Raw genomic sequence first — 17,899 nt, 5'->3', positions numbered from 1 at the left:
ATTGAATTCTTTTAATAGAATAATTGAATAGACTTAACTTTCGTGTTTCGATGGATATCATTATTATTAAATAGATATGATTGAAGGCTCAGTTATTTAAACCTGCTAAGAAATCCGAGTTAAGCACTTGCTGGATTTCGCCCCACAGTGCCTGGAGCTGGACAAGAGTTTCCTGAAGAGTTTCGTCGACTGTCAGGCTTAATTATGTGCAAGCAACAATGATATTTGTATTATCAGCCTGTCAATGTCAAACGTCAGAGCCACCCACTGACCAGCAGCGCCATCACCAGATGCCAGCAGATTCCATCCCAAGCCGCCACCCCACAGGACTTAATATAGGTTGGAGAACAGCAGCCAAAAGGGAGAGTGAGCGGGGGCTTTAAAAGGTTTGCTCGTTCCCTGTTACGCCCACGACATATGCACATATACGAATACCGATTAAAAGGTGGAAGCAATAGCCCAAAGTATTTATGCAAACACACACAGTCACACAAACACTTACCTCCAGAGTCATGACTGTACTTGGAAAAGCCAGGTGACGGAAAAAGGCAGTTGGAATGGTGGCAGTAAAAGCGAGAAGCAGTTGATATGGAGGCATAAATAAATGCAGATTCATGACTATCCAGTCAGCAGACAAATGATGTTCAGTTTAAAATCAGTGAACCCCAAAATTTCAAGGTTCACAATCCTTTAGCCTTGGCCTTGATCTTAAAGTCTCAAGACTCTCGAATCGCATCGAATTGGAAAAAAAAACAATTAAAACCTTTGTCGTCTAGTGTTGGGCGGTAAACAATTAAAAATGTCAAATGGCAGCGGGGAATGCGGAAAAAAGGACTCAGGGGCAGCAAAATGGGCGAATATAAAGTGACAGCCCAAAACACAATGGCAAAGTGTTGTCATCTCGACAACAGGGAAAAAATTGTGCACCCTCATGTGGCAGTCACATCTCTTAGTTTTTAGGACATCTCCCCGGTGGGCTGGTGGGCTGTTCTTCTGTGTGTGTGTGTGTGTGTGAGATTTTGATAGAAAGAGACAAGGGAAAAAGAAAAATAACGAAATTATATATACCCTGCATCCGAGAACGGCCAAAGTATGACCCTTTCAAGTTTTCCAGTAGCAGAAAAAATTCCTATAAAAATTACTGTTTCCCAAAATAAAATGGGAGACAGAAAAACCACCTACTAACTTGAGAAAATAAGCAGGAAAAACGGAATCACAGGAAATACCTCAGAAAAAGTGCATACAAATCAACAACATAAAGTTAATTCCATGAAAATTCATAAAAATCGAGCTAAGTTCATGAAAATGCATTTAATAGCATTTCGGCAAAAATATTCCACAAAGTTTTATGACGCTTTTTGGTCAGTTTAGTGGAATTAAATATTTTGTCAGACATTTTGACCTTTTTAAAACTTTTTATGAGAGTTAAAGGGCTTAATAGTTATTTATCGAATTCTTTTCCAAAGTGTTGTCTTTATATTCCAGAAAATACCAATTGAAGTAGATTGAAGGTGGCAGAAATTTTCACAACCCTTTAGTTTGAGAGGATCGTATGTTTTGAGTTCTTTTCTTATCCCAAAATAACATCCTCCGCTAATGTCTGTTGCTTGGGATAAAGGTACAACATAGATATGAGCAGTAGAAAAAGGAAATGTAGAAAAGGCAAAGACAAAGGCATGCTGGAGTTTGTCTAGACAAATTGTGCCCTTATGCCACTGCCACGCACACGCTCTCAAGGACACCGGCATGTTTGAGGCTCATTTCTGCCCAGTCCACCTTTTTGGAATCTCTGTGTGTGTGTGTGGACTCGACACGACTGGAGGGTTTATCAGTTTAATGGCTGCCATACTCGCTGAGCCTCCATTCAGGTGAATGGTTGCTGGGCCTCGAAATTGGCAACATGAGTTGGCAGCAACAGCAGCAGGAGCAGCAGCAGCATCATCTGTGGGTGAAAAAGTAATTTGTAAGCAAATTATGATAAATTGTAGCCGTTGATGAACCCGCGACCGGCACACCGAGCTCAAAGGGAACTCGCAGGATACCCATAAACAGGAAAACAACTGCTAGAGACTACCATGATTTAGGGGGATGGGATCTATTGTATTCATTATTTTAGATAAATTATAAATAATGTGCTGCAGCAGCCAAACACTCTGGTTACAAAATTCAATTTGGGTCAATGCGGAACTCTTGACAATTTATGGCCAAGCAATTGCATCGGAATTGCCAATTTTGCGGGCATTTATTTAATGAAATGCAAATCAAATAGTTCTTCTCGTATTTTTGTTTGTCCCATAAATAACTCGGGGGAAAACCCCTTAGGAATACGTACATATATGTATATTCGCATGATTCCTTTTTTTCAGACATCGGTCAGGCAGCGGCTCAATTAAAATTACATTAAATTGGATTTGAATTGCGTTTTCCGAGCTGGCTTTTCTTGTGCCTGCCCCTTTGGGGCAACTCCCTTTCCCGTAGCTGGAATTGCCTTTTTGTGCAGACAGCGCCACAAGCAGCAGCAGCAGCAGCAACATCAGCATCAGAAGCAGCTGTCTATGCATTTGGGATTTGAGCTTAAGAAAGAGACGAGGACGACACTCAAACGACTTGCCCGCAGCGCCTCCATCTTCATCTTTATCCCCACCATTCTTCCTGCCAGCCAGCCAGCCATCTCCTGTCCCCCTCCTGTCCCTGGCCTGGCTGTGTTTCTATGCATTCTCTGCTGTGGTATTTTTCATGTCGCTGCATTGCTTTCAGCCACCAGCTCTGGCCAACTTCAACTCAACTCGGCTAACTTGGCATTCATGCAATTTCCAGAACCAGAAGCAAGAGCGGCAGTAGAACAAGAGATAAAGCAGTGCGAAATTTTAAATTTGCCTTGTTTGTTGAGTTAAATGGTGCCAGGGCTTAGAGTTTGTTCCATTTTTAAATGGATTTTAATTTGATTAATTGACTAAATGGCCATTCCATACGTAGCTCCATTCTGTACATGACCTCGATAAGTATTTTCCCTAGTATTTCGATGGAAATTCAATTGAAGTTACTTTCACAAAATATACCAGTACTGGTATATAGGTGCATAGGAACACTCGCGAGACAATCCAATTTCACTGAAGCAATTCAATTGAATAGAACACTTTGATTTGAGCTGAAGGGGATTGATTGCTTTGATTTGGGATCAGGTAAACTTGATCTAAAATAAATTGAACAAAAATAAATAGACACGTGTAAACTTTCAAATGCAAATAAACATTGTCAGGGGAGAATTCAATTTGCTAGCCCATTTGTCGAGGAATATATCTACACAAGAATTACAGCGTAATTGTGTGGAGAGGTGTGCACCTTAAATAGCTGCTCAGGTCAGTAGAAGTTCAGTCAAATCTGTAATAATTCCAAATAGTTGACACTACCAAGCCACATGCAAATTTTCTCACACACAGAGAGTGAGAGAGAGAGGGAGGGCGGGAATGGCCATAAAGTATGCATCGAAAGCGTGAACACGCTCTGGGCTGCTGCAGTACGAGCATTGTACATAACCGAAACTCTTGTTAAATATTCAAAATTATTTGCATGACCGGCTTGCCAGTATTCGATGTCGATGGCAATGGCGATGGCTACAGCGATAGATGAACGCTTCGGGGATCGAGGCATAAAGGGAATCGTTCAGAGGACACAAACACCTCGCACACACATCGCCATTTGTTCGTTTGCATACTTGATTTGTGCATATGTGTGAGCAATTTATGTGGCAAAGGGAACTTTAGCAGATTTGATATTCAAGCGCTCTGTATATATGTGTGTAGTTTCCCTGTACATACATATGTACCTATGGATAGACTCGTAAATATGCCAGAGCGGACATGTAATACGATTTATATGCATGAGTCATATACAAATATTTTAGTGTCCTGCCCCTGTCTGTCAGCAGAAATTGGCGCCTAACCAAATGCAAATTGGAGGAATTAAAAGCCCGAAAATATGAAAACTAAATGGAAGATCATAGCTTGCGGAGTTAGTCATCGAATTGCACGAAATCCAAAAATAATAGACTTCAAAACTGGCAGCGAAAAAGGCCTTTCGTAAATATTAAAACTGTTGGATGGGACATTTGTACATATGTACATTTTAAAACAGAAGGATTCCAACCTTAATCCCAATTAAGGACTGGTTAGCTTTTGTAGCATAGCACTTAGAAATTCTCTTTGCTTTAAAAGACACGACACCAATTGAAGCCCCTAGCAGACAGAGCAAATGACGCCCAAGACATACATAATTATGTACATTTTAGAATTCCACACAAAATGACTTAAAAACCTTGATACAAATATATTAGCTCTCGAACAATCTCATTTGTGTGCAATCAGAATGTAAATATGCCTGGCCAAGCTGTCAGACTGCTAATGGATAATTTAGTACGACATGCTGGCCTATTAGTTCAACTGACAGGCGAATAAAGTTAGGAATGTTGTTGGGACATCAGAGTGCGGTTAACCCGGCTGCAGACAAACCTCAATTGCTTGGTCAAAGGCCCTGCCTCCAGGCTGCTGCCGCTCCTTCAGATACTGCCACACCTTGATTACATTGATGCATTTCTACATCATTAAGCCGTCTAAACACCATTAGGGGACAATTTCTGTGTGTGTGTGTGTGCGCCACAAGCCAAGATGTTGAGGTATATATTGCTTGTACTAGTGTAGGTGGGTATAAGTCAAGGATAGTCGTATCTGGTAGGCATCTACATAGACACACGTGTGCGCGTGGGCTGGCATCACTTCCGGTTGAGTGCTCAAGCACAGAGACAAACGAGCGAGTGCTGTTGTGTTACTCCGCACTCATTTACCGTCGACTAATGGCAAATCAATGGTCTGACTGAACCACAACAGATCCCCAAGTCCAGCTCCAGAACCGGCTCCAGCTTCATCCATAGCTTTCGCATTCCGACCCTGCTGGGCCCTGGAGCCGCCAGCTGCCTGGTAAATGTGTTGATGACACTTGAATGAGTTTTTGGTCTTTTGTTGATGGTCTTTCGTTGGCGCCTCACGCTAAATTGCACATATTATTTATACATAAGGATTCAACTGACCATAAGTTATGTATATTAGCTAATCGTTAAAGTTGCTTTCGGCGCTGGCTTTATGAACTTGCGCCATTGTGCCCGACTTAGCCCGAACTTGCTTGACTTATGAGTACATCTAGGGTTAGCCATTCAATTTAACCTTTAGCTGGGACTTCGACTCGAGTTATGATGGAGGCGGTGGGGATGGTGTAGAGCAACAGAGTTCTGTCGTTGGTTTGGAGTCTAACATATGGCTCTGATATTCCAAAGGGCCTTCATTGATTTTATATCAATCAAAGTGTCAGCAGGCAAAAACCAATCTTTTACAAAAATTTGTAATAAAAAATTCACAGTGAATCTATCATAATCCATAAAAAAAAAAACAAAAACGGAAGATTCTGAGAATAATAAACGACTTTTGAAATATTGCAAAGAAAGCTAATCAGAAATCGATTTGTTAGAACACCCGAATACCTTTACAGTGCACGCAGACCTTGATGCGCCGCAGAGGGGTTAATAATAATAGCAGGTCACGCTCCTGGGTGCTTCCCTTCAGAACCTAATGCTCTGGCATTAGAAGCATGAACCAATAGCAATACAATTGTAACCCTTGGCTTTGTTATGGGGGCATTAAGTTCCAATTACACGTTAAGATGCCGCGTTAATGGCCAAGTTAATGCATTTGCATTGCTCCAACCTCGGACGATACGCCACTTGGGGAAACCCAAAGCGATGCGGGGCGTGCCCGTCGTTGCCCCAAAATGACAGAGCACGTTGAGTACATTTTCACATCTATATTTATGTGGTATACGCATCGGTGTATAGTATGTTTTTTTTTTTTTTTTTTTATTTCTTTTTTGTATCCAAGCGGTATAAAAATTTCTTTGTACATGAATTTGGTGGTGTTTGTGTGAGAGTGTGTTGGAGCTTTTTTTCCCTGTGGCTTGGTTTGCGTCCTGTGGTGGTGTGTACTTGAATGCAAGGTCAAATGAACTTTTCACCATATAGTTATAAATAATATGCATGCGGCGATTGCTGAATACGCTTAGGATCTAGAATTAAGATTAAGATGAAGCGGGTAGTCCAGGCGCCTTGTCAATGGATCGAGAAACTCCGCGCTGTAGCCTAATCAGTGTGTTTAAAAGTACTATATAGCTTCAAGCTATGTTTGCTTTGCTGTTATTGGGATATCCGTATTGGCATTCGTAGATATATTCGAACTTAGATAAATCTGATTTTGTTAACATCACATTGTTGGTTCTTTGATAATAGTCGCAGGGGCCGCTTAATAGCAGCACCAGCTGGGCCTCTCCACCTCGCCGAGGGCTATGTGCTCAATGCTCCAGGGCGGCGTCTCCAGGCGGCCGACACCATTCGTTTTCACATCCTCGCCCTCAACGGCCAGGCCGATGTCCACGTACGGCAGTCGGAAGGCAGCATTGCCCGGACTCCGAGCCAAGGCGGCCACAGTGTGACTAAAAGCAGTGTTGGTGTTGGTGTAGGCCAGGGAATCGGTGGACTCGAAGGAGCGCAGCGAATGGCTCTTACCTTCGTCGGCGAGACGCACCATCCCCAAAGCCGTTGAGAGAAAGACCTGCTCCAGGCCCTGATCCGTTTCGGTGGAGGTCTCAAAGTAGGTGGCCCCAATGGAGGTGGCAAACAGGAAAGCCTCGTCGCGGGAGACGGCACGCTGCGCCTGCATGTCCATCTTGTTGCCCACCAGCGTCAGTATCATCGGATCCTGGACATTGCGATGCAGCTCCTGTATCCAGGACTTGATTTCCGTAAACGTCTTATACTGTGTCAGATCGAAAACCAGAATGGCGGCATTCGCATTCCGATAGTACATAGGTGCCACCGCCCGGTAGCGCTCCTGGCCAGCGGTGTCCCAGATCTTAAAGAGATGGACAAATGGTTGAATGATTAGAGTTCGTCCGTGACTTGAACTTTAATTGAGTCATTCAGTCACTCAGCATTTATTCTGCAATTGTGCTCTTTATGCCCTCGCGCTCCCACAGCAATAACAATCATCTGGAGGATTGTGGAATGTGCACTTCAGCTGTGCGTCCGGTCCTCTTTATGCCCTCTCGCCCATTCAAATCTTCATAAAAATTTGGGGCAACGACATGTTCATTGTCGAAACTAAATCGAAGCACAGGGGAACCGCAGAACGAGACAAAGACCTCTACGAATCCACAAATACACGAATACACAAACTATATCCCATTATGTATTCATTCTTATTGTTCTCAGACGGGTATTTCTGAACGGTTGTTGGGTTTGTCGGGCTCTTAAAAAGGGAAAACGAGTTTTTTCTTATGGAAAAATTTAAACCTTGAACTTTTTGATTTAAAGGTCCTGTATTTCAGATTGGAATTGTGCACCAAAAAGTTTCGTAAAACGACTTCACAATTATTGGGTTACCCTAAGGTTTAGTTTATAAAGAAACGACACTAATCGAAATGAAACTCTACACTTATCTTTGGGTTACTTTAAATTTCACATTCGATTCATTTCCATTTAATAGGGTACAGCCCAGTCGAGAGTGTGCAGGGATCACTCTAGTTATTGCAGCTCCCATTGTTATATGGTTGCGTATAAAATCGGAATATCCCAAGAGAAAATATGCGAGAATATGGGAGAGAAAAAGGGCTGGCAACCCTATCACAATGGGGGAAAACTGCTGCTGCTGGCCGCCGCTCGCGCTCAGCTTATCAATAAACTATAAAAAAAAGAAAGTGCGCTACAAAAAAAAACAAATAACAGACAAAGTGCAGTGGACGCAGAAATTGCAAAATAAAAAAAAAACAAGCAAATAAAATAACCGAGCTAGAGGTGGACCAGGGGTCAGGGGACAGGGCCAGGGGCAGTGGCAGTGGCAGCAAAAGCCCAGATTAGCGTGTGCCTCCAACCGTTCCGGGGATTCAGCAAGCAAATAGGATTAGTGGGCGTAGGGCCGAGGGAATTCCTTTGGCTTTCGGTTTTTTACGGTCACATTCCAATATTTGTGTGGGGCCGTGAAAGGGATGCGGGGTCGATGTTCGGTGTTCGGTAGGGTGGTTGTACGCACTTGCAATTTGATTTTGACCTCGTCCAAGATGATGTTGCACGTGAAAAAGGAGACGGCTATTGTCGGCACCTCGCTCTCGCTGCGATGCAATGTGTTCTTGATGTATCGGATGACCAAACGCGTCTTGCCCACGCCTGTAATGACAAACAATTGAAAGTAAGGCTCTCATATAATACGAATTGAATACCCCGAGTCTTATCTGCAGACACCGCATGGACGGGCAGCAGCGCACGCATTAATAGACCTTTGATTAGTCATGGCAGAGTAAACAAAAACATGCAGCGTAGTTATATTTGAGACGTAGCACCCTCGTAAGGTGGTAAACAATGATAAGGAATCCGCTCCGAAGGCCCCAAACCACATTTCATTGTCTGAAATGCACTTGCACTTGAGAATCCCCGGCTATGACTGTACTCCCGCTTTGCATCTCATCTCGATGGATATGTAAATGAATCATATCTAGTCTAGGCTCAGGGAAGAACAGATGTCACCAGGAACAAAACGCAGATGAATCAATGCCAGCAGCCACAACTAGATAAAGCATACACATCTGTTCAGAGTACATATGTACATATATACTAGGTGCATAGTATGTACATTTCTAGGTGAACTTTGCATGGCCTTCAACAATTTAAATATTAGCATTACAACAGCCGATTAGACCTAGGCCTGTCGAACTAACGAAAAACAGCCAAAGCAAACGAAAAAGTTGCAAAATCGGGTGCAGTAGAGACTGGCGATTGGGTATGGGAACCACTTTGTGGATGGGGAATCCAGTTTTAAACAGAAATCGTCTGTGAAAAAGGGAAACCACTTTGCAGAACTTTTTTCTGGTAGTAAGATACACTACAGACAGACCTCTAGAATCTAAAACTGACTCTCAATGGCCTTATTACTCTCCGTAAACGCTGGCTTTTCTGACTGTTTCTCAATTTAGCGGGCATTCCCTGCTTCTGCTACTGCGGGCGGCTGTTTCTCATGGAGTTTAGCAGACTGATAAGAATATTTCAGACCAGACAGCCTGACTGACTGCCAGACCCGCCTCCTTTTTAGCCCCTAGCAATGCCTGCAGAGAGACGATCCCGAATACCCCATCATTAAGCCGAGTGTGGGAGCAGTTCAAGGCTGCCGCTTATCGATTTACCCAGGGTATGTTCGTTGCTGCTTCTGCTGCTTATCGCCTTACAAATGCTGGAATTACGTGCAATCTACGGATTCTTATGAATGAAATGGAATTTCAGCCATTAAATTAATTGCAATGCATATTTGCTCTTACCTCGCGATCCGAGCACCACAACTTTGCCCTCAATTCCGCGCATCTTCGAGGAAAGCAATCAATCGACTCGCATGGCACGGAGTAAGTGGGGGACGCCTGTCAATGATTTAGTCACAATTGCTTAGTTTTTATTACTAATCAAAACAGGCCACTGGCGTTCCAAAACCTCAACAGGTAACTCAATCACTGGAGTTGAGTAGTTGGAGAGCGAATACAGTTTATCTGTGTGGGTTTATCGCACTTGGTGGGGATTTAGGAGTCGAAAGTGCTGTGCCACTGGCAAAGATAAAAGTTTAAATAAAATTGTAAGACCTTGTTAGTTGTTATTGTGTTAAACGCAAATCAGCTGTTTGGCAGGGCTGCAAACTTCTCCGATAGTTATACCGATATTTTATTCGCAAGGGGGATTTTAGAGCTGCATATTGAAGATGTTATTGCATTTTATTCCAGCTAACTTTTTTAGTCAAACAATTTATGTATTAAAACGAATTGATAAAATTAAGCTTAATATAATTAAACTGATTTATATGTTTGGTTAACACTATCTTCAGTCACAAAGTAATTAATAACAGTACAAATATCGCCCATCACTAAGGGCATTTCCGCGACGCGCTAACACCACCGCCAAAATCTTGCTACGAGCAGTAGGGTGACCGTTTCTGGTATTTTGAAGACTTTTCGGTATTTTTTGCAGTCAAAATTAAACTGACGGTATATTTACGGTATATCGGTCAATATATTTTGTCAATTTCATCAATCTATTAAATTTCATTTTCAACGGTATTCCAGTAAAAGCAAGTATTAAGAATGAGCCAGTTAAGTAAAAAATTGATTCATTAATCGTATGAAATTATGTGGGCATGGCTAAATGTTCTAAATAGCTAATAATATTCCACGGAATATAAAAAACGAGGAATATGAATAATTCGTCGGTATATTTTGAAAATAAGACCGTATATTTCGGTATTTATTTGAATCGGGTATGGATCGGTATTAACCGGTAGGCAACATGAGTCCCATTCCATACACAAACATGTTGCTAATTCCATACCACATACCCTGGGAGAAATGGATGTTATAGAACTGAGAAAATATTTGACATCCCCCTGCTTGATGCAGAAACTAGTCAGTCTCTGTTTTAAACGATATTATGCAATTAGTTGTCTTCTTACAGAGACCAAGAATTGGTACAGGGATTTGTATACAAGAACCTAATCGAATGCATGAATAGCCCAAAAAAATGCAATCTAAGAAAAGGGGTTTATTCATTACATTTAAAAGCAACTTGGAAAAGAGCAGTATCTTAATAAAATATTAACGAAATAGGGTATACGAACGCCCATACTCTGGTTGACTACAAATGAGTCTGCAAATACCAGCAACATTGACGTCACAACCCGCGACTATTGAACATTTTTGCTGAAACCGTGTTTTTGTCAAAACAAAAAACATGCAAGTACTTAAAAGTAGTTAATCCTGATCAAAATTGATTCATCAATCATATAAAATTATGTGGGCGAAGCTGAAAGATCAATATAGCTAATAATATTCCACGGAATATAAGTAACGAGGAATATGTAAAATAAAACTTGAATTCCTCAGTATATTTACGGTATATTTTGAAAATGAGACGGTATATTTTGGTATTTTTCTGAGGGTCTACTAATCCGCGGTCAAGCTGTCAGCAGATGTTCACACCAACCTTTGAAAACATAATTTAACACATAAATTAATTAATAACTAGTGCTTTGAATGCAATTATGAAGATGAACTAAGATCAAGGAAAGACGCACGCACAATTGGATATAGCAGAGGGTGTGATTGCGTGCGACTCGACCGCACTAAATGCGCGCACAACTTCACCATCTACGCGCGTTTTTCGCTTGGGCAGCTTTAGTGAAGTGCGGAGTTTTCTGACACCTGGGGAAAAGTGCCACATTTCCAAAAGGTAAATGCACTTTTAGCCGGATTGATGCAACCACAGATAACCAACAAATCGAGAGTCAGCGGCTTTTGTGCTCTTCTGCTTTCATTTTCATTCGGATTATGAGCTCCAAAAATTGGAGCGAGCCTGTACATAATGCCGCGTGCCTCTACAGACCGAAATAACCATCAATACTACAACAAAAAATCTATTTTTAATTTAAGAATGTCAGCCAGCAACTCTTTGAGGCACAAAATTAACAATAGTTATGAATCGGAACCGTCTACAGGAAGCGGGGTATGCAAAAAATTGTCTTTCTCTAGGAGAATAATAATTAAATTAGTGCTGTTTTTTCAGTCTTCGCTCAGTGAAAACAATGAGGGACACATATCTGACGAGGAGCATATGAATCTGCCATATCTAATGAAACCAAAACCACTGAGAAATGAACCCGTCCTCGCCTTTCCGACAACAGAAACGGGTACGCCGCCAAATAATATTAAGGGCAGCCAAGAATCGCAATTCCGTGGCTTTGGCGAGAGCCCCTACGGCCAGGTCAATGAGCGTTTGTATGGCTCCCAACTGCCAGCCCTAAAGCTGCCCGAAGTAAAGGCCTCATCAGCTCAGCGACCGTCCCCGGGAAGGATTGTCTTTCCCAGATTCTACGACACCCTAATGGAGGAAAATAGCTGCAACGCTGTCGACATGGCTGTGGCAGTTCCCGAAACAGCAGCCACGACCACAACGAAGGACAGTAGCTCCCTTAGCTTCGATGGCAAAATCAAAAGTCTGACTGAGAGACCTGAGGAGAAGGAGCAGCAGCAGCAGCAACCAGGTCCCTCCACTGCCGATCCACGACTCTCCACTGTGCTGGAAACCTCACTAAATACCTCACAACAAAAATACAACAACGAACGCTCGCCGGATCTCTTTGCCGACAGTGACGACGATGCGGAGAACGTCGATCAAGTGCCCTCCAAAGCCCCGGCAAGAACTCTCGAAGATCTGCCCGAAGTCTTGGAGGAGTCGCAATGTGTCAGCGATGTGCGCCCCCGCAGGTCACTCACTGCCCCAACAGAGTCGAGTTTTGCGGACGAGCAGACACAGGAAGCATCGACCTCTCAACTCAACGGCAGCGACCCGCGCTCTCATTTCCTGGAAAACTGCCGACGCGAGCGGGAACTTTATCGAAGGATACGACGCTGTCTGCAGGGCGTACGTCCGCCGCCGACTGTCACCACTCCCGATGTGGACGTAATTTCAACGGTGATAGATATGAAGGAACAGGTTCTCAACTTTCTCTCTCAAAAACCCTCCACCTCAGCGGCTAGCATTGCGGACAGCGAAAACAGCAACAGCTCCTCATTGTTCAAGCCCACGCACAGCCTGTCTGATGCGCAGAACATGGGCTGGCGCGAGGTGCTGGGCGTGAGGCAACATGGACTGAGGTGAGTCCATCAAAGGTCTGAATAATGGGAGAATTTATGAAATTATTTACTATCCCTGTTTAGTTACAATTTGAACAAGGCTGCCGAACAAAATGAATACCTCAGTATGTCCGTGGTGGATCGCTATGTAGGCGTGGAGACAGCCACGTCGTATGTGCGCTCCCCATCGAGTGCCAAGAAGCGAAACATGCGTATGAAGTGAGTTGCATATTATATTTTAATTTCATATAATTATTAAATGTGAGAACCCACTAAACTTTATAGAATGCTGACCCAATCACCTGGCAATCGTCTCAGTCATCTGGCAAAGCGACGGGCCATATTTTCATCTGCAAATCTGGCCACAAATTCCCTCAAGCTGAACAGCTCGATAGGACCGCAAATTTTACTTGACACGAAGTAAGTTCCTTGAGTACCTTGTGTCGCAATGGAAGTGTCTTAATTCTTTAGTTTTGCCTTACAGAAAAGTGCGCAACAAAAGAAAAGCCACACCCAAGAAGAAAACGCCCGGCAGCAAGAAGAAAGGTATGTTTGAAGATAAGATAAGCCAAATATTAACCAAAATGTATGTCATTATGATGATTTTTGTGGTTTTTTAGCGCGTAAAACGCCAACTTCGTCGGCGCGCAAACGACTCTGTCGCACCGATCTCATTAAGCCGGGGCCCTCGAGGGAAACCTCAAAGCGCGCCCTTTTCCAAAGTCCAGCCAAGACCCTCCAGCAGCAACAATTGAGGCCGCCCAAGCCTCTTTTCAAGCCGGAGATCGCAGATCGCGTGGAAAAATCGAAGCGTGCCCTCTTCTCGCCCGACCACCAGGGCAGCAGCAGCAGCAATCACCTAGAGACGCTGCTCAAGCGGAAGCGCAATGCCTGCGATGATGAAGATGCGGAGCTGGCTAGCCAGAGCAGAAAGCTATTCCGGTCCGACAGCAGCGGCGCAAGTGGACTGACGCCGCGTGCCCTGAAGATCAAGAGTCAAAGCTTTTGTATTGGAGCTGGTTCCTCCACAGCAGCGTATCAGCAGAGGGTGACGTCAACTGTGTCTATGTCTGTCAGCAATGCCCGCCTCGGTCTAGGACTAAGCGGCAGCAGCAGTAGCTTGGCCACCAGCTCGTCCATCGGCACTCCTCTTCTGAGTAAACTGCCACGGGCGCACTCCGATATGAGTGCCACGCCCAACAGCAGCATGACGGATAACCAGCGCAAGGTGGGTTTGATTGAAGGCAGTACTGGCTTCATATCACTCACATTTTTACTTCTTTTATGCAGAAAATGCTCTGGGCCGTGTCGCAAGCTTTGCAGGAGAGAAAGATCACGGCGAAGCACGAGAGTTTCCGCCAGCATGCGTCTGACTTGACACGCATTGTGAAGCGGATCTTCCAAGAGTTCTACCTGGGACATACGACCAGCAACAGCGAAACACTGCTGCGGTAAGTTCATGCCAGCCAGGCTTTGGCCCTCAGAATCAGCTATATGGCGTTCGTTTTCTCTTTCAGGTTGGCCAAGAAGTTTGCCTACAGCGTGGTAGCAGGAAAGAATACCGATGACGTTTACATGCTGGCCCGGAGTCAGGAGAGCGAGGCCAAGCGGCTGTCGAGCACACGACTCTCCGGCTACATTGGACCCGAGGAGTTTGCCCAGCGAAAAATATTACTGTCGCAAGCCAGCAGCTGTTCCTCGCAGCAGTCGATCTCGGTGCAGGCTTCGCAATCCATTCACAACTTCTTCGGCAGCGAGAACTCGGTTGACGCGTTTGCCATGAGCCAGACGAGTCAAGCCACCGCCTGCACGGACACCCAGTCCAGTCTGATGGATCGTATCTCCGAGGATCTTTTCTGCAAGGAGCAGCAGCAGCAGCCCATCAGGCCCAATCTGACATTGCAGAATAGCTCCTCTAAAAGCAATCTGGGCGGCCTGGCGCTGCGCGAAAACGTGGACGGTGAGCTGCGGCGGTCAGCGCAGAAGAATTTCACGGGCAAGGATCAGCGAAACATCAGTCCTTACTACGGAGGCGGCGGCAGTAATGGCTCGGCACGGAAGTTCCAGGTACCCCCCATCACCAGCCACAGCTCAGGGGTCAAGGCCAAGAGACAGATTTCCTTTGACAGCTAATGTATCAACAGTACCCCCCGGAAGGCGATATTTGTTTAAAGATAAATGGGTAAATAAACCACTCTACTTGGCCATCCATCCACCCCTCCAAGATTTATGGACAATGCAAGCAGAATATTTACAATTTTCTGCTTCCTTTTTTTTTTTTTTTTTTTTTGATTGTTTTAGCTTAATTTGTTTAATTGCAAGTGCATCATGAATGGTAGGAAGACAACCCCTTTGAATTGATTGTAAAATTGATCCTATACAGATATGGGTCTGGTCTTATAAATCGCATCCCACTATTCCCGCCCGGAACACGTATCGTATCATGATTGCAAATTAGTTGCAATTCAGCTAAGATTAACGACACAATTGGGATTTATTTTATGCGACCCCCGCGCTCGATCAATGCAATACTTTCCACTGAAGTTTTAGGCTTAATTATATAAAGTAAACCCATCAGCAGTTTGTGCTAAAAATATACAAATTTTAACCAGCTCAGCCTCAGCCAAATGTGTAATTACCTGAAGCGGCGAGTCAATGTTTATAAGATGTTAAGTGAAATTGGATAAATAAAAGTTGGCTCCGATTCAATAGTAACCACTGCGATGGATGTAGCGCCGCACTAGGCCGAACGATACGATGTGGAAGACCACGGCTACGAGCAGGAGACTGAAGCAGTCTAGCCAGTAGGTGTAGTCGGCGGTGCGGTAGGAGGCCTGCTGCAATACCTCTAGGCCGCTCTTCACGCACGGATGGTCCGCGTTGATGGGGCAATCTAAAAGGAAGAGATTCCTAGATACATGTTTGAATGAAATCCAATGTATCCACCTCACCAATGGTGTCAATGTCAATCCAGAACTTGTACATCAGCGCCTCATTTGAATAGAAGAAGAGCGACAAGTACTTGAGCCCCGGCCACGTGTCCACATTCATATATACGCCACCAAATAGCAGGAAGATCAGATCGAATGGCGCCGCACACTCTGATGCCATTTTGTCCGACTCAAAGAGGCTGGAGAGGAAGACGCCATAGCCTACGGCGGCTACGGCAGAGAGACTCATGAGCAGGCCCATGTACAGGTAGAGCAGAAAGCCACGCGTATAGTAGATGGAGGCATAGATAACCGACAGGAAGACGTAGCCCTTGAAGAAGGCCACCGGCACAAAGGACAGCACCAGGGCCACATAGTAGGCGGACAGGCTGTAGGTGCCCTCTCCCACCTCCCGCCGTATGATCGGCAAGGCGGCGGGAAATATGTAGGTGACGCCGTAACTGAACGTGAAGATCATCTCGGTGCTGAGCATGAATATGGAACCTCCCACATCCTGCACGGTGCGTTGGGTCAAGCCACCAATACCGGAGTACATTAAAGAGAGCGTCACAGAGGTGATCTGAAAGAAGCCCACATGGTTTACAAATCCTTGCGGGAGGAGGAGGATTGACCAACGCACCATAAAAAATCCAAAGCCAATGAGGCCGCTTTTGATATTCCGCAGATCTTCAGTCATGAAGCGAACCATTAGCAGATATACCTGGTATATCCAACGTATCTTCTTGCTGGAAGCGATTTATAATTTAAGCAACGGAATTATATCCCCCTTATGATGTCACTCACAAGCTCTGCATATGCTTCAGGTAATCCCCGCTGTAGCTGCGGGCCAGCAGCCAACTGCCGCTGTAGAGTCCATCTGTATCGTGCTCATACCTGGCACGCAGTAAGGCGCCGGCATTCTTTGCTCCCTGACTGTCCGCCAGCGTCTTTAGGTAGAAGTCAGCAGGATTGCAGTTTATTGGAAGTTCATAGCCCAGACTATAGCAGAGATAGAAGCGTCAATGGACCATGGAAATTAGCTGCGAAATACGGGGAAGCTCACTCTGTGAAGAACTTGGCTGCCTGCTCGGTCCGTCCCTGGTAGACAATCCGGCCGCCATCCATCAGAATAATGTGTGTGAAGAGCTCAAAGATGTCCGACGTGGGCTGGTGGATGGAGCAAATAGCCGCCTTCTTGAGCGATCCGTTCGGACTGCTGTTGAGGAGGCCCAGCGTAGGCAGATCCCGCATTCCTTGCAGCAGACTTTCGTGCGATCTGCCCACAATCTCCATTTCGATGGAGTTGCTGCCGCTGCTCTCGCCACTGGCCGTTTCGAAGGAGTCCTCGCCGTACACCTGGCTCAGAGAGTGCTTGGTTATTCGGCGACGGGTGCACAGATGACGCAGCGTCTTGATCACCGAGTAGGCACTGAAGCTGTCCAGGCCTGTCGTGGGCTCGTCGCAAAACAGAAAGATAGGATCTGTGATCAGCTCTTCGGCCAAACTTAGGCGTTTCCGCTCTCCCCCGGACAACTGTTGGATGCGAGTGTGAGCCGAGTCCCTGAGACCCACAGCCAGCAACAGATCCACCACGCGTTGACGCTTTTCCGCCTTGGTGGTGCTGCGATGCATCTTGAAGTGCGACTGATCAAAGGTTCAATAAAAGTGTGTGGGAGAAATGTCTAGAGGGGAGAGTGCAATGACCTACCATGAAGTAGAGATGCTCGTAGGCCGTAAAGGTTTTAAGATTGATCTCGAACTGCGGCAGAAAGCTGGAAATACGCGTCATCTGATTCCGCTTCATGGCCATTCCGTTCAAAACCACATCCCCGGTTAGGTTACCCCGCAATCGTTGCGAAATCGCCGCCAGCAATGTGGTTTTTCCAGCTCCCGAGCCGCCCAATATGGCGATGAGGTCGCCGGTATTCATGTGACCGCTAGCTGCAATGGTGACACACCCCCACACCGCAATCAATCCAATTCCTATTCCCATTCCCACACTCCAACAGTGGAGTAGCCTTACCGTCTTGGAGTATTCTCAGCTCACGCTTCTTGCGGCACTCGTTCCAGAAGCTGTAGTTGCTCTGCTCCTGGGCGGGCACATAGTAATTGAGATGCTTCCACTCCAGGCACAGGGACGGGCCCTGCTGCTGCTGTGGCCCTGACTCGTTCATTCAACAGCCAGAAGAGTTCAATGGACGGATAAGGATGGGTCT

At 45.1% G+C, this 17,899-nt stretch overlaps 3 protein-coding genes across 9 annotated transcripts; 1 reads left to right on the top strand and 2 right to left on the bottom strand.

Annotated features, from left to right (window-relative positions):
- Positions 1 to 5,905: 5,905 nt before the first annotated feature.
- On the bottom strand, positions 5,906 to 9,744 carry LOC108160565 (ras-related protein RabJ). 4 transcript variants are annotated; one of them, XM_017294647.2, is made up of 4 exons: positions 9,403 to 9,744; positions 9,271 to 9,343; positions 8,127 to 8,260; positions 5,906 to 6,950 (listed from the first exon to the last, which is right to left on the bottom strand). In XM_017294647.2, the coding sequence occupies exon 4, from the start codon at positions 6,903 to 6,905 to the stop codon at positions 6,342 to 6,344; it is 564 nt and encodes a 187-aa protein (XP_017150136.1). In that variant the 5' UTR covers positions 6,906 to 6,950; positions 8,127 to 8,260; positions 9,271 to 9,343; positions 9,403 to 9,744; the 3' UTR covers positions 5,906 to 6,341. The 4 variants fall into 4 exon arrangements, with proteins under 4 accessions (XP_017150136.1, XP_033247495.1, XP_017150137.1 ...); XM_033391604.1 differs by lacking the exon at positions 9,271 to 9,343 and having other exon boundaries at positions 9,403 to 9,498; positions 9,715 to 9,733; XM_033391605.1 differs by lacking the exon at positions 9,271 to 9,343 and having other exon boundaries at positions 6,337 to 6,531; positions 6,605 to 6,950.
- Positions 9,745 to 11,065: 1,321 nt separating this feature from the next.
- On the top strand, positions 11,066 to 15,468 carry LOC108159219. Of its 2 annotated transcripts, XM_017292317.2 has the most exons (10): positions 11,066 to 11,350; positions 11,551 to 11,623; positions 11,684 to 12,774; positions 12,838 to 12,972; positions 13,039 to 13,173; positions 13,238 to 13,299; positions 13,374 to 13,981; positions 14,044 to 14,204; positions 14,271 to 14,935; positions 15,055 to 15,468. In XM_017292317.2, exons 2-9 carry the CDS (start codon positions 11,552 to 11,554, stop codon positions 14,884 to 14,886), a joined length of 2,880 nt encoding a protein of 959 aa, XP_017147806.1. In that variant the 5' UTR covers positions 11,066 to 11,350; position 11,551; the 3' UTR covers positions 14,887 to 14,935; positions 15,055 to 15,468. The 2 variants fall into 2 exon arrangements, with proteins under 2 accessions (XP_017147806.1, XP_017147805.1); XM_017292316.2 differs by having other exon boundaries at positions 14,271 to 15,457.
- On the bottom strand, positions 15,019 to 17,881 carry LOC108159221 (protein brown). 3 transcript variants are annotated; one of them, XR_001775304.2, is made up of 8 exons: positions 17,707 to 17,881; positions 17,392 to 17,624; positions 16,747 to 17,327; positions 16,488 to 16,682; positions 16,324 to 16,429; positions 15,705 to 16,263; positions 15,393 to 15,646; positions 15,019 to 15,340 (listed from the first exon to the last, which is right to left on the bottom strand). XR_001775304.2 is itself a non-coding variant. In XM_017292321.2 (7 exons), the coding sequence occupies exons 1-7, from the start codon at positions 17,855 to 17,857 to the stop codon at positions 15,459 to 15,461; spliced, it is 2,013 nt and encodes a 670-aa protein (XP_017147810.1). In that variant the 5' UTR covers positions 17,858 to 17,881; the 3' UTR covers positions 15,267 to 15,458. The 3 variants fall into 3 exon arrangements, 2 of the variants coding, with proteins under 2 accessions (XP_017147810.1, XP_017147811.1); XM_017292321.2 differs by having other exon boundaries at positions 15,267 to 15,646; XM_017292322.2 differs by lacking the exon at positions 15,019 to 15,340 and having other exon boundaries at positions 15,517 to 15,646; positions 15,700 to 16,263.
- Between the last annotated feature and the right edge of the window lie 18 nt (positions 17,882 to 17,899).

Source organism: Drosophila miranda, chromosome 3 (assembly GCF_003369915.1).
Source record: "Drosophila miranda strain MSH22 chromosome 3, D.miranda_PacBio2.1, whole genome shotgun sequence".
Lineage (NCBI taxonomy): Eukaryota > Metazoa > Arthropoda > Insecta > Diptera > Drosophilidae > Drosophila > Drosophila miranda.
Note: the sequence above shows the minus strand (reverse complement) of the source record. Positions and strands in the feature narration are given on the sequence as shown.

Bases quoted from the DNA above. Each gene is read 5' to 3' on its own strand.
- LOC108159221 (XM_017292321.2), bottom strand. From the start codon at position 17,857: ATGAACGAGTCAGGGCCACAGCAGCAGCAGGGCCCGTCCCTGTGCCTG. The intron at 17,328-17,391 runs GTAGGTCATTGC...ACCTTTGATCAG, and splicing joins ACGAGCATCTCTACTTCATG to TCGCACTTCAAGATGCATCG. The intron at 16,430-16,487 runs GTGAGTGACATC...AATCGCTTCCAG, and splicing joins CTGAAGCATATGCAGAGCTT to CAAGAAGATACGTTGGATAT.
- LOC108159219 (XM_017292317.2), top strand. From the start codon at position 11,552: ATGTCAGCCAGCAACTCTTTGAGGCACAAAATTAACAATAGTTATGAA. The intron at 13,982-14,043 runs GTGGGTTTGATT...TCTTTTATGCAG, and splicing joins TGACGGATAACCAGCGCAAG to AAAATGCTCTGGGCCGTGTC. The intron at 14,205-14,270 runs GTAAGTTCATGC...TTTCTCTTTCAG, and splicing joins AACAGCGAAACACTGCTGCG to GTTGGCCAAGAAGTTTGCCT.
- LOC108160565 (XM_033391604.1), bottom strand. From the start codon at position 9,445: ATGCGCGGAATTGAGGGCAAAGTTGTGGTGCTCGGATCGCGAG. The intron at 8,261-9,402 runs GTAAGAGCAAAT...TTGTCATTACAG, and splicing joins TGTGGTGCTCGGATCGCGAG to GCGTGGGCAAGACGCGTTTG. The intron at 6,951-8,126 runs GTGCGTACAACC...CATCTCTTTAAG, and splicing joins AGGTCAAAATCAAATTGCAA to ATCTGGGACACCGCTGGCCA.